Source organism: Thamnophis elegans, chromosome 1 (assembly GCF_009769535.1).
Source record: "Thamnophis elegans isolate rThaEle1 chromosome 1, rThaEle1.pri, whole genome shotgun sequence".
Classification (NCBI taxonomy): Eukaryota; Metazoa; Chordata; class Lepidosauria; order Squamata; family Colubridae; genus Thamnophis; species Thamnophis elegans.
The window spans coordinates 68,670,694-68,684,308 of record NC_045541.1 but is presented as its reverse complement, the minus strand read 5'-3'; the positions used below and the strand labels follow the sequence as shown (position 1 = coordinate 68,684,308).

The 13,615-nt window shown below is 38.1% G+C and overlaps 2 protein-coding genes and 1 pseudogene across 2 annotated transcripts; 2 read left to right on the top strand and 1 right to left on the bottom strand.

The window, feature by feature from the left end:
• The first annotated feature begins 4,095 nt into the window (after positions 1-4,095).
• Positions 4,096-5,019, top strand: LOC116502988 (olfactory receptor 10W1-like). The gene has a single exon (XM_032209074.1). The coding sequence runs from the start codon at positions 4,096-4,098 to the stop codon at positions 5,017-5,019; it is 924 nt and encodes a 307-aa protein (XP_032064965.1).
• A 429-nt stretch (positions 5,020-5,448) lies between these two features.
• LOC116523782 lies at positions 5,449-5,549 on the top strand (annotated as a pseudogene).
• A 4,186-nt stretch (positions 5,550-9,735) lies between these two features.
• LOC116505084 (olfactory receptor 6Q1-like) lies at positions 9,736-10,686 on the bottom strand. The gene has a single exon (XM_032212414.1). The coding sequence runs from the start codon at positions 10,684-10,686 to the stop codon at positions 9,736-9,738; it is 951 nt and encodes a 316-aa protein (XP_032068305.1).
• Positions 10,687-13,615: the final 2,929 nt, after the last annotated feature.

The window sequence follows — 13,615 nt, the reverse complement described above, 5'->3', positions numbered from 1 at the left end:
ATTTTTATTTATTTGTTATTTACATATTAAATTTATATGCCACCCATCTTGCTGTCTGAGGTGACTCTAATGTCATCGCCATTTGCATGTTAAGATGGCCTAAGATATGAGAATACAAACCAGGGTGAAAGTTACCCTTCTATTCACCTTTGCTAGATTTTCATGTATATCCAATACCTTTGAAGCAAACATAACTATCAATACGGTAGTTATTTGGAAATTATATGTCAGGATGAATTAGCTTTTCCATTTTCCAAGTGCTAGTCAATACATTATGATCTTAAATAGAAAACATGGATTCATTATCACCGCCACAATTCTATTGAACGCCAGATGCCCGTATTACGAAAACATCCAATGACATTATTTTCTTAGGATACAGAGGGGAAGTATTGTTTTTAAAAAAATCACTATCTAGCAAAAAAGCAGGCTTCGTTAACTCTTGCACAAATGACTACGTACAAACATATGACAAACAAGTAACCAGAATACAGCATTAACAGCAATTTCATTTTTAAACAAAAATCAGCTTTGAGGAAAAAGAATGGAGAACTGAGAATCATAAGGGCTGGTGACTTATCTGAGATACTGGAAAGACTATCCTTGTACTATATATAAAGTCCTTCATGAGTGGTCCTACTCAACAATGGCAACTGCAATCTAGGAGAAGGTTTTTTCCACTGATGATGTGCTGTATTTTTTTTAATGTTCTCCAGATAAACAGTAGAACTTTCAAAACCGAATAAAACACTTTCTAAAAATGTTTTCATAGTTTTAAAATGTCAGGTGAATTATTGTTATTCTCCTGTACTTGCTGTAGAGTATATTCTGCTTTTTGGTTCTTATTACTTGACACCAATATTGAGTTTTGTGGTAATTTAAATTAATGCATTACTTGTGGTGTAAGGTTTCTATGGTCTAGACTAGAGCAAAGAAAATTTTATGGATCTAACTTTTATGGATACACTTTTTTGACCTGCTATTTTGATTTTAAACTTGTTCCCTCCTTGTGGTTCTCCTGTACTTACAGGATTCCCCTCCAAATTATTTTCCATAATTGCACAAAGGAGGAAAAGAGAAACTTTGGAGAAGCTGCAGATTACACTTCTACCACTTACTCCTTTTTCATTGCATTCATTCTGCATAATTTAATTGAGATAGAATCTAAACTTTTAAGTTGTGATTCTAGACAAATGGGGAAAAGATAGCAAAGAAATTTTATGAATTCGGGTGTGGAAATTTCCTGTCTTGCACATCTCTTTGAAAAGGATTTTCATCACCTAATTGTGTATCTATGTTTCAAGGGAGTGGGTATGCTTATATTTACTGCCAAATACTATTTATGCTTTAATGGGACATCTAATTAGAACTAAGAGGTCAGGTCATCACTTTGTTCCAAAGAAGTATTTGCTTGATGGTTCACAACATATGACAGGTGCTGAAGTACTGATATGTTTATCAGCTTGTGAAGATTTTTCCAAAATGACTATTCAATTCAATTCAATTTATTAGATTTATAGGCCACCCAATCCTGGAGGACTCCGGGCGGCTTACAAAGAACAAGAAAAGAAAGCAAAATAAAATAAAAATAATTTTAAAATTCCCCAACACGCATACGTTCTGATCGGGGCTGGACCCTACATAATAAGTTCAACAGCCCCAGGCCTGCCGGAACAGACAGGTTTTAACAGCTTTTCTGAAGGCCATGAGGATGGGTGAGGTCCGGACCTCTGGGGGTAGCTGATTCCACAGGGTCGGAGCAGCCACAGAGAAGGCTCTCCTCCGAGGCCCCGCCAGCCGACACTGTCCGGCTGACGGCGTCCTAAGGAGGCCCACCCTGTGGGATCTTATCGGCCGTTGGGAGGTATGTGGCAGTAGGCAGTCTCGCAAATACACTGGTCCTGAGCCATGTAGGGCTTTAAAGGTAATGACCAACACTTTGAATTGAGTTCGGAGACTATACATGAAGATAAAGCAGTAGAGTATTATGATGGTCCTTTGGCCTCCAATTCAATGACTAAATGAAGTGAAACAGTGAAAAAGTAATGAATTACTGATAATGGAATCCTATATTCCAACTTGTGCAGGATGACTCACTGCCTATCATTCCACCTGCGTTTTAAAGTGGAATTGCAGAATGGTATTCATTTTTCTTGCCGTAGTCAAAAATCAGAATGGAACAGTTGAAATGAAGGACTTCTGAATAGAATGCTATATATCAAGTCAGGATCTGAAACCAGGGTGAGTCAAAGTTCTTCAGAATTGCTAAACTTCACCCCTGAAAATGGAAATAATCATTTTTGGGCTATTCCAAGTAAATCAGAGCTGACTCAGAAAGAATTTTGCCAAGCTGCTGAATACAATTGATTGTGTAAGAACACAAAACCCTGGAACCAATTCTGAAATAGTACAAAGAACGCAAACCATATTCAACTTCCCCCTACTTCCAATTCTCCATAGCTTGACTCAGTCCTTTCTATGTTTATGCTGTGGATAAGAAAAACTGTAGCATTTCATCCCATTCCCCCCTTTTGACATGTGAACTTTCCAAACTGAAAAATCAAAATAAAAGGACATTTGTTTTATCACATTAATTAACAATCTATGCATATATTTATATACTAAAATTATATATAATATTTTATGAAAAATAAACTGTAGGCTGGCTCACCAGATTCTTTTTCTAAAGGATGGAAAACCTTAAACTTTTTTTCCTGCTTTGTTTTTTGTTGCCATAGCATCTCAAACATATCTTAGTCCTGTAAATTATTTACCGGTAATACAGAATTTCTTCTGGGATCATGATTTTTTTAAAAAAATAAATAAATTTGCACCTTCGAGGTCTGTGGCAGGAGGTAACATTTTTCCAGTTGAAAAATCAGTTTCTTGCCCTGTTTTTTCAAAAGTTCAAAAAGCAGATATTCAAAACTTACAAAACAACACTGTTATAGAAATACTCACATGAAACAGTATTCTGTGATTCTGTACAGCTTATTCTTTGGATTATGAATATTTATTCATGCTATTGCATGAACTGTAATAGCAGCAATCAAGAATTTCAGTAAACATCATATGTGGTGGACTTGCCCAAAAGCTAAAAAATATTGGACAAAAATACATCCTTAGTTGGAAAAAATGATAAAGCTGCATATAGAATTGAAATCAGAGACATTTTTTGTTGGGCATCCTTCTGGAAAAATATGATAAAAAGTCTACTTATCTGGTTTTACATATAATAACTGCAGCCAGAATTGTATTTGTATAACAATGAAAAAATGATGAGATTCCATCAGATGAGCAAGCAACTAAGAAAATATTAGAATGTGCAGAAATGAACAGGCTGATACTTATTATTAAGGATAAATAGAGAGTTAATTTTTTGTGGGATGTATTTTATCAATGATTAGACATGGGAAACAGAAGTTAGAAAGGAGGAGATATAAAAAGAGGAAATGTTAATGTGGAGAAAATGTAAAGGTGATGAAGTTATCTTTGCTATTATACTATTATATAGTTATATTATTAATATTATTGCGATGAATATAACAACAAATATGTGGATAATGACTGTTCAAACAACTATACCCAGATCACACAGTGTTTGATGGAAATGGAAAATAATACAAATAAAATAAATATTTTTTTAAAAAAAGTATTTCAGTAAACACAACAGTTAGACACAGAATCATAAGATGACCATGTATAGGTGTGTCAATTAAACTTCCAAAACAGAAGGATATATTTGCACCATACAAATAAAAGAATATGAAGAACATTATTTTAGTCTGGTGTGAATTTCTATAGTTTGGGAGCCCTCTTGTATATTTCCCCCCTTTATTTAGGGCAAGGACTAGTAATGTGATCCTCCAGAGGTTGTTGAAATCTAATTCTCTCTAACCCATCATTTTCCTGCCCAGTGAGGGGGATTCATAGAAACTTCAGTCCAACATTAGAGAATCACACATTGATTTTACCCTTTTGTCATATCAAAGGCTCCGTTTATTTCAGGTAAAATGTACCTTTATATACTGGCTTGATCACGGATTTTCTTATTTTCTATTTGAATTACTTTTAGGATAGGAGCAATCATTCTGGATGCTTCAGGAGAACTGTACGGCAATGCTGGATTTTATATTTTTGGCTTTTCCCCCTCAACCACAGTATCAGTCTTTGCTTTTCTTGGGCATTGGCACAGTTTATGCAATCATAATCATAGGTAACACACTGATTGTATTAGCTATCTGGAAGAACCCTCCCCTGCACATCCCTATGTATTTCTTTTTGGGCGCTCTCTCTGTGATTGAACTCTGCTACACAGCAACCGTGGTCCCACAGATCTTGGTGACCAGCTTGCAGAAGAAGAAGTTCATCAGTTTTAGGAGCTGCTGTGCTCAGATGTTTCTTTTCATTGGACTAGGCAGTGCTGATTGCTTCTTGCTGGCTATCATGGCCTTTGACCGGTATGTGGCTATTTGCAAGCCTTTGAGATACATCTTCATCATGAGTCATCAGCTATGCATTCACCTAGTAGTTGTGTCATTGATTGTTGCTTTCCTGCTTTCCCTGATGCTGGTATGTATGGTCTTTCACCTCTCCTTCTGTGCTGAGCTTGGAATTGAACACTTCTTCTGTGATGTGCCCCCTGTATATCAGCTCATAAGTAACAAGACTGAACTCAGTGAAGTCGGGATATTGTTTTCAGGGGTAATGGCCATTGCAGTGCCTTTCATATTGATCTGTATCTCTTATCTTTTCATCACCATTGAAGTGCTGCGGATCCACTCAGCCAATGCTCGTCAAAAGACTATATCTACTTGCTCTTCCCACCTAGCTGTGGTGGCCATCCAATATGGTTGCTGCAGCTTTATGTATTTGCGTCCAAACACCAGCTTCTCTCCAAAGCAAGACCAGCTACTTTCCATGGTCTATACTCTGGGCACACCATTACTCAACCCCATAATCTACAGTCTAAGGAACAAAGAGATGAAGGTAGCCCTGAAGAAAGTCCTCAGCCACTGAATTCTTCAGAAGGATTAATTATCCCTCTAACTGCCTAATGTCTTTTAGAATGTACGTCCTTAAAGACTCTTAAAACCCTGCATCACAACCAACTTGCCACGGTCAGTTCACCCTGGCCAACTTATCATAGCCAACTTGCTGCGGGCCACTAATATCAAAGGAATGGTGGAACAGAAGCATTAAAGAAAGGATGCAAAAGGAGGGAGAGAATGAAATGTAAATGACAAAAATTAAAATATTTTTAAATTTATTTTAAATAATTAAATTGAATTGTTAAATTGTGCCGTGGCACGTTGTCCAGGGTGAGTTGTCCATAGTGAGTTGGCTGTGGCGAGTTGTCCCATTCCACAACCGTAATGCAGCTCCTTCCTTGTCCTCTGATTTTCTTTTATGACCACTATTCCCAACGGCTCTTTAATTATTTTCTCAGCTCGCTTCGGCAGCACATATACTAAAATTGGAACGATACAGAGAAGATTAGCATGGCCCCTGGGCAAGGATGTCACAGCTGAGTGCTTAGATCAGTGTTTCTCAACCTTGGTGACTTTAAGTCCTATGGACTTCAATTCCCAGAATTCCCCAGCCAGCTATGCTGGCTGGGGGATTCTTGGAGTTGAAGTCCACAGGACTTAAAGTCACCAAGGTTGAGAAACACCGTGGCACGACATAACCGCGAACGTCAAAAGCATGCCGACAAAACCGTGGCGCTAAAACCGCGATGTCACAAGCGCGCTGACAACAGCGCGCCGACAACAGCGCACTGACAGAAGCGCGATTTAAGTTAAGGTAAGGTTTAGGGTTAGGGTTAGGTTTAGGGTTAGGTTTAGGGTTAGGTTTAGGGTTAAGTTTAGGGTTAGGTTTAGGGTTATGTTACAGCGCGCTTCTGTCGGCGCGCTGTTGTCGGCGCGCTTCAGCGCTCATTCGTCTCCGCGGTTTTGACGGCGCGGTTTTGTCACCGCGCTTTAGTCACACGTGCTTTTCTCGTACGCGCATTTGTGGTGGAACCGAGAAACACTGGCTTAGATGAAACCAAACTGGTTGGAGGATTTGTAAAGGAGAATAAGGAACCATTAAAAAAAAAATGATACTGGCCCACCTCACCCATGCCAGCAGAAAGGGCATGCTGTGGGTCCATCAGTCAAGGAGTTTCTTCTCTGCCATTGCTCCTGCCCTTTGGAACATCTTACACCCCCACCCATGCCCAAGGTGAGCTCCTTAGTGACCCTCCAGACTTCTGTAAAGGCCTGGCTCTGCCAGTTGGCCTGTAGCCCCAATGAGGGGGTGGTGGTGGTATCACTCTGGAGCTGGCTATTAGATTAGAACACCTCCCACCTCTCCCTGTGCTCCCTTCTCCCCTCATCTTTTAATGTTATATTACTATTGTCTCATTTATTCTTTATTTTTTTTTAATGTTTACTACTTTTAATACTTGTAAGCTGCCCAAAGCTGCCTCTAAATGAGATGGATGGCATATAAATGTACTAAATCACAACATAACACACAACACAAAACAACACAACATAAAGCAGCATAAAACATAACATAAAAGATAAAATACTGTAGCATAGCATAACATAACATGCGCCAACCTTCCTTGAAGTGAGGCAGGGAGCAAATCCTACAGGAATGCAGCTGATAATAGATTCCATTAGCAGCATCTGTGAAGGTGGGGAAAGTGGTTCAAAAAAAAAAAAGTCAAATGGCGGCCTTGACTGTACATTTGGAGCCCTGCCTCTTTTTATGTGCATTGCATGCTCAACCCCTAAAAAAAGAGACAGGGTTTTGATCAAATAGTTGTGGCAACCATACTATTCGTTGAATCTCCTGCTGGACAAGGCTGCTTTCCAGAGTGGCCCTTAAATTAGTCCTTCATTCCAAAGAAAAGAACGCCTGAGGAAGGCATCATATGGTAATTCTGAATTGTTCTGCTGTTTGCTTTCTTATTGAAGCAACTGACACAAAGGGAGAACAGCCAGTGTGAAGCTCCAAAGAATTGGTCAGCTCCAATGCTGAGCCTTTTATCAGAGCAAAGGGCTGTGAATAAAGAGGCCCAGGAGACCCTCTTTGCCCCAAAATTACCAATAATGCCTTGTTCAAAATATGGTGTCTGTTGGCAACAGCACCTGCACTGCCTCCACTGGAGACTTTGTTTTTTCCACTTCTCATTAAACAATAATTGTATTGGTAGCTAATGGTGGAGCATGTCTGTTTGAGAATCAACAGAAAACAGTGTTCTTATCACTGTAGTGAACTCAGGGCTGAAATCAATTTACCTTCGCTACCGGTTCGCAAATGTGAGCACGCATGTGCAGAATGTCAAAAAGGGGATGTGATGACATCCGGGCAGGTGGGTGGAGCCTCCCACTGCCACTGCTACCGGTTTGCCCGAACCGGATAGAACAGGCTGAATTGCACCACTGATGAACTGATTTGGATGATGATGATATCCCACCTGGCTCACTATGCATTATATTAAAAATGAATCATTCCCTAATTATGAAAGTAATTTATAATCTGGAAAACAATGGAAAGAGCAATTAGTCCAAAAATCATGAGCGCCTCAGACTCAAATAAAATGAGACAGAAAAATTATTCTTTTACAGTTAAAAGAATGTGGATACAAAAGGGTAAACTATTATTATTCATTACATTTTCATATTTTTAAACTTTTACATCTTCATATTGTTAAACTTTTTAAATTCACAGAGGCCTACAACAATCCAGTAAATCACATTGTGCAGTACAGTTTTATTAATTTTATTATTATTTTTCAAAGCAACAAGTACATATTCTGATAGAACAATCAACCAATGGAACAGCTTGCCTGTGGGAGCTTCATCATTTGAGACTTTCAAGAAGAGATTAGATTGTCATTTGTCAGAAATGGTGTAGGGTCTCCTACTCGGGCAGAAGGATTGGTGGGTTGCCAATTTTTTTACTACTGGTTCAGGTGTGCTCATTTGCATGATGCTTCTGCGCAGAAGTGTCCAGGTGGGTGGGCGGAGCCTCCCATCGCCACTACTACCAGTTTGCCTGATCCTGTCCGAACTGGCAGCAACCTACCTCTGGACTAGATGACCTACAAGGTCCCTTCCAACTCTGTTAATATGTTAAAAAACACTATGTACAGGGCATTCCAGAAACCAAATCTCTAAATGACAAAGGTATGAGTTGCTATAACTATAGTATCCTGATCTAGGAAGGGCTGCTTTTCCTAATACTGTAGATGTTAAGTAATAAAGTGGAGACTTAAAGATTAACAAATTTATTTTGAGATAATGTATTATAGAATAGAATTCTTTATTGACCAAGTGTAATTGCACACACAAGGAATTTGTCTTTGGTGCATATGCTCTCAATGTACGTACATAAAAATAAAATGGAATACATTCATCAAGAATCATATGATACAACACTTAGTGATAGTCATAGCTTACTAATAAGCAATCAACTTATACTAGGAAACAAATAAAGCAATATAAATCTTAAAGATACAAGCAACATAGTTGTAGTCATAAGTGGAAAGAGATAGGATGGAGCAGAGAGCTTTTTATGATGCAGGAATAAGTACATTTGTCTTTAGAAGTCTATGGAATTAAATAACTATACTCTAATGAAAATAAAAAGTGATTGATAAAAAAAAATTCTAATGACACAAAGCAAAAAGACTAGCTAAAGCTTATAATACCCACAATACCTTTAAATTCCCCTCCCAAATCAGACTACTTAGTTGAGTTCAGCGAATAGTGACACAACCCTTTCACCTAACCCATAAATCTCACATATTAGAAGAACCATTGTTACTTACATGATAAAGAAGTGTATCATCCTGTATTCAAGAAGATACAAAGAATGAAATAAGCCTTCCTTTGTGTAAACTCCAAGTTCAAAACCAGGTTTCCACAAAAAATAAAACAATGGGATATGAAAGTTGATTTGCCAAATGTCTAATAGATTGTTCCTTAGAACAAACACTAAAAATTCTGGTTAAAAGCCACTGTCTTTACTTTTATAATCATGTTCTCATTGCACAACCAGAACTGGTGCTATAGCTACAACACCACACGGGAACATCTATTATAGCCAGCAGTGTTGCACTTTGGTGATTTCAGCTCTGAGCTTAATGATTTAATTCAGGGAAAGGAATTCATGAAGTGATGAACCTACTATTGCACTTACTTCAAAATACTGGAAGCCTGCCCTAATGTACATAAGGCTTCTGTGTTTATTCAGTGGATAAGGGTCCAGGACCTCTACTCTAAAATTCTGCAGCGATGACAATGCTGATCATAAAACATGCAATGATGTTCATTTGGAATAGCTATTGCTTGTAGTGTTTAGTATATTACTCACCCTTGCTTTGGCTCTCAACTTTGGAGTAATTTTATTTTCCTGAAAAAAGACAGGATTATCTAAAGGATATAAAAAGTAACATAAAATGTTTTCCTGCTACTATCCCAATAATTTCTCATTTGGCCCAGCTATTTTCCTGATAACAGTTTTGCACAAATGATAATCCTGTGAAATGTTTCAGCACTTATAAAAATGGGTGGAATCTCCAGCTAAAATTAAGCAGTTGATTCCATTCTTTATTTATAATACCAAGTAATTGAATAAACAAGAGGGATATTATTAGTGATTCTGAACTAATCTTGCTTTCCCTTAGCCCTTCCCTAACCCATAATAATAATATGAATGCCTGTTTTATCGTTGATGTCACATTACAACTGGCTTTTTCTTGAAAATAATTCTACATAAAGCAGCCTTTACTTCTGTATTCCTTAAACTGTAGATTAGAGGGTTAAGGACAGGCGTGACTATTGCATAAAAGACTGACACCACCTTGTTGAGGTTGATTGAGGAGGTTACTTTGATTCGGACATACATAAAGAAGAGTGTCCCATAAAAAACAGCCACTACCATTAAGTGGGCAGTACAGGTTGAAAAGGCTCGTTGCCGTCCAACCGACGAGTTAATTCTGAGCACTGTAATGATAATATGAACATATGATGTTATAATAACCGAAGAGGAGATCAACAGTACGAAAAGAGAGACCGAGAAGTCTACTGATTCCTTCAGTGAAATGTCAGTGCAGGAGAGAATAAGGAGTGGTGAAGCATCACAGAAGAAGTGATCTATCACATTGGGGCCACAAAATGTCAACTGTGACATGAAATAAACAGGCAGCACTGGGGTAAGAAAACCAGTTAACCACGAGCCAATTGCCAGAATCAGACAGGTGTTTTGATCTACAATCTCTTGGTACCGCAGAGGGATACAAATAGCCACATAGCGGTCATAGGCCATGGCTGCCAGCAAGAAGCATTCTGTACTGCCCAAGAAAGTGAAGAGATAAAGTTGAGTCAAGCAGGCTGAATAAGAGATCCTCTGACCTGCTGGATATCCAAACCCGGCCAGCATTTTGGGCACAGTGAGAGAGGTATACCAAATGTCCAAGAAGGAGAGATGGATGAGAAAAAAGTACATGGGGGTGTGTAAGCGCTTTCCTGTTGCTACCACTAAGACCAGGATGCCATTTTCCATCAGCGTTAGCAAGTACATGATTAGGAAGAAGCCAAAGAGAGGCAACCATGCCTCCTGGATGCCTGTGAAACTTGCCAAGACAAATTCTGTCACCAATGTCCAATTTTCATGTGGAGACTGCATCTAGGAGTCAACACAGAACTGTTTGAATAGTAGGACACAGAAACAATAGTGGGAGATTCATTCTTCACATTCAGGATTGGGAATAAGTGTAATGAGTCTTGAGTTTTGCAAGTTATCTATCCATTCTAAGGGATGAAAAAAAATGCACAAAAAAAAACCCCACCCCAGTTTGAACAGAATGATTACCAGTGAACTGAGTGAATTTAACGATCACCTCAGCTACAAAGCACGTTGAGTAAATGTATTTTGTTATTAATCAAATTTGTATACATCTTGTACCAAGTGCTTACAGGTTGTAGTGGCGGGGGGGGGGGGGGGGGAATGAAAGCAGTCTCTGAAAATCCCTTGCAGAAAATTGGGGCTTATTTATTTGGTTTTAAGTGAAGCTCCAGCATTCAAAGGCATATATATGCAAGGGGGAAGGGTCATTTCCATATTGCATTTTGAGTCATTATATATATGACTTGGATAAATACCATGCATATATGATATTCCTATGTAAGCATTCTTTCTGTAATCTTTACACGTGGCCATAGAAGACTAATAATTTCCACAGAACAATTTATCACTGGACTTTATTATAAGTCATTTGTATGCAGCAGCTTACCATAAAATGTATATCTCCCTTTGATTTGGGTTGAAAAATATTTTGGTTTTATACACTTTTTAATGGATTCATTGTTTTTAGCTCTGTTGAACGCCACCAAGAGTCACTTGTTTGTGAGATGGTTGGTTACCATATATAAATTGTTTTAATAAATAAATAATACATATATTGCAAACTTCCAGGTGAACCGTTACTTATTAGTTTTTTCCTGGTAGCCATAAAACTGGCACATAGGGGACATAGAAACAAGAACCTAAAACAAAATAGGCACTAACTTTATTCAACCTACTATATAATTCCTTACAGTTCATCATTCTTCTGTACCAGTCTTCTGTAGCTCGGCGGGCTCCAGAAGTTCCCATTATTGGTTGGAGAAATATATTCTAGGGTAGCCATATTTACTACTCACACTTCCAAGAGGTGTTTCCTGGAGTCTGCTTCTGTTGCTATTCTCTAAGAGGGGGTTTCAAGGACACAGCTTGGCACGGTTCATCTTCCTTCAGCCACGTCTTTGCCTTTGCATGCAACTAACTGGTGGTTGTGGAGCAAGAGTAGACACAGAACTTGTGTGTGTGTGTGTGTGTGTGTGTGTGTGTGTGTGTGTGTGTGTAAGTTTAAGAAATAAAGACAAAAATATATGATTGTTGCAAAGCCTCCCTATGATCCTGATCAGGGAATGGGGTCCCTAAGAGACACCAGGAAGTATCTAATGAGTAGCTAGGGAACATCAAGGCATGCAGAGGAGACACACATACAGGTCCTCACTAGACAGCCCATAAATTTCATTTTCAAATAATGGCCAAAATACAAATCAGTGAATACATAGAGGGCATAATTTTTTAGTGTCAGTCATTAATGCTATTGCAGAATACTTCGTTATTGCATATAGAAAACTAAATTCAATGTTGTCAGATTGTTAAAGAACGGATTGAGATGTTGACATGAGCATAGAAAGCTACATTTTACTTGGTGAGACCATAGGTATATCTAAGGCAGGGTGCACAGTTCTCTTTTTTTAGGTCAAGAGCCATGCTCCTCCTATTAGCCAATAGTCCCTAGGATGGCAACGACTTTCTATATGTTAGCCCTATTTCAGGGTGATGCTATAAGACAAGAAATGCCAGGAAACAAAACTGGCATATTTTCTACATGGTAAAGTTATTACGTAATCACATCTGATTGCATAAATTTTCTGTAATCACATCTGTACTTTTCTTGTCAAAAGTATAAAAATACTTCAACATTGCCTTCTTCTGAGACTTTCCAGTCTAACCTAGAATTCTGAGTGATCCCTTGGCCATTAAAGTACTGTCCAGATCTAATCTTACATAGCTTTAGTTAAGATCAGCCAATACTATTAGATGTTGCGGCTGCCCCCTGCTCTAGGGAACATGTTTTAATAGAACTGTTTTTTTAATTAGATATGGTCCAAGGTGCAGAATAAAATAAAAATCTATCAAAACCACATTTTTACAAGTGTACTTGTAGAGCAACATAGCAAACTTTCAGATGGAAAAGTCTGTATATATGAAAACATTGCCAGCCTTATCTACGCAAACCAGGTAGAACATCTTAACCAAAGTTTCTCAATCTGTTCTCCTCCAAATGTAGTAGGATTCAGATAATCTACTCGTTCAATTGTGAATCAATTCCCCACCCTTTTAACAATCTTCTCAAAAAAGAGAAGTTTCAAGATTTGATAATCATTCTCTAAAATTAGTGAGAGGCCTCTTAAGGAGGAGAGGTATGCCATAATTCCTTTAAGGAGGTGAAGATGCCTCCTTTTCAAAGATGAGTTTATAATATATACTGAATCCTTTGTGCTCTCTAAGTTTTGTTGTTTACTTGCAGTCATTTCATTACCCAACTAAATAACATCATCAGTGCTAGTGAGTGTGGGGTTTGCTTTCTATTTATATACAGTAGCTTGCCCTGCCAGTGTTGGTGGAAGTGTGGTTTTTCTCCTTGATATTTCCTTGATTACAATATTGTTTTCTGCCTGGTTGTTTGTCTAGTGTTAATCTCTGATTATCTGGGTCTTGGTTGTTAGAGAAGAAAAATGTCTCTTTTGAATGGTACATAAATTTGTATTTATTTTTGTTTTAAAAAAAATAAAAAATAAAAAGAATGGTACATAAATGTGGTATCTGTGTTGATACAGTGTTCCAATATCCAAGGAGCTGCCACAAAGAAGAGTCAACCTATTCTCTAAAGCACCTGAAAGCAGGACAAGAAGCAATGAATGGAAACTAATTAAGGATAAATCCAACCTTGAAGTAAGGAAGAATTTCCTGACAGTTAGAACAATTAACCAGTGGAACG

Excerpts from the sequence above, each read along its gene's own strand:
- LOC116505084 (XM_032212414.1), bottom strand. The coding sequence starts at position 10,686 with ATGCAGTCTCCACATGAAAATTGGACATTGGTGACAGAATTTGTCTTG.
- LOC116502988 (XM_032209074.1), top strand. The coding sequence starts at position 4,096 with ATGCTTCAGGAGAACTGTACGGCAATGCTGGATTTTATATTTTTGGCT.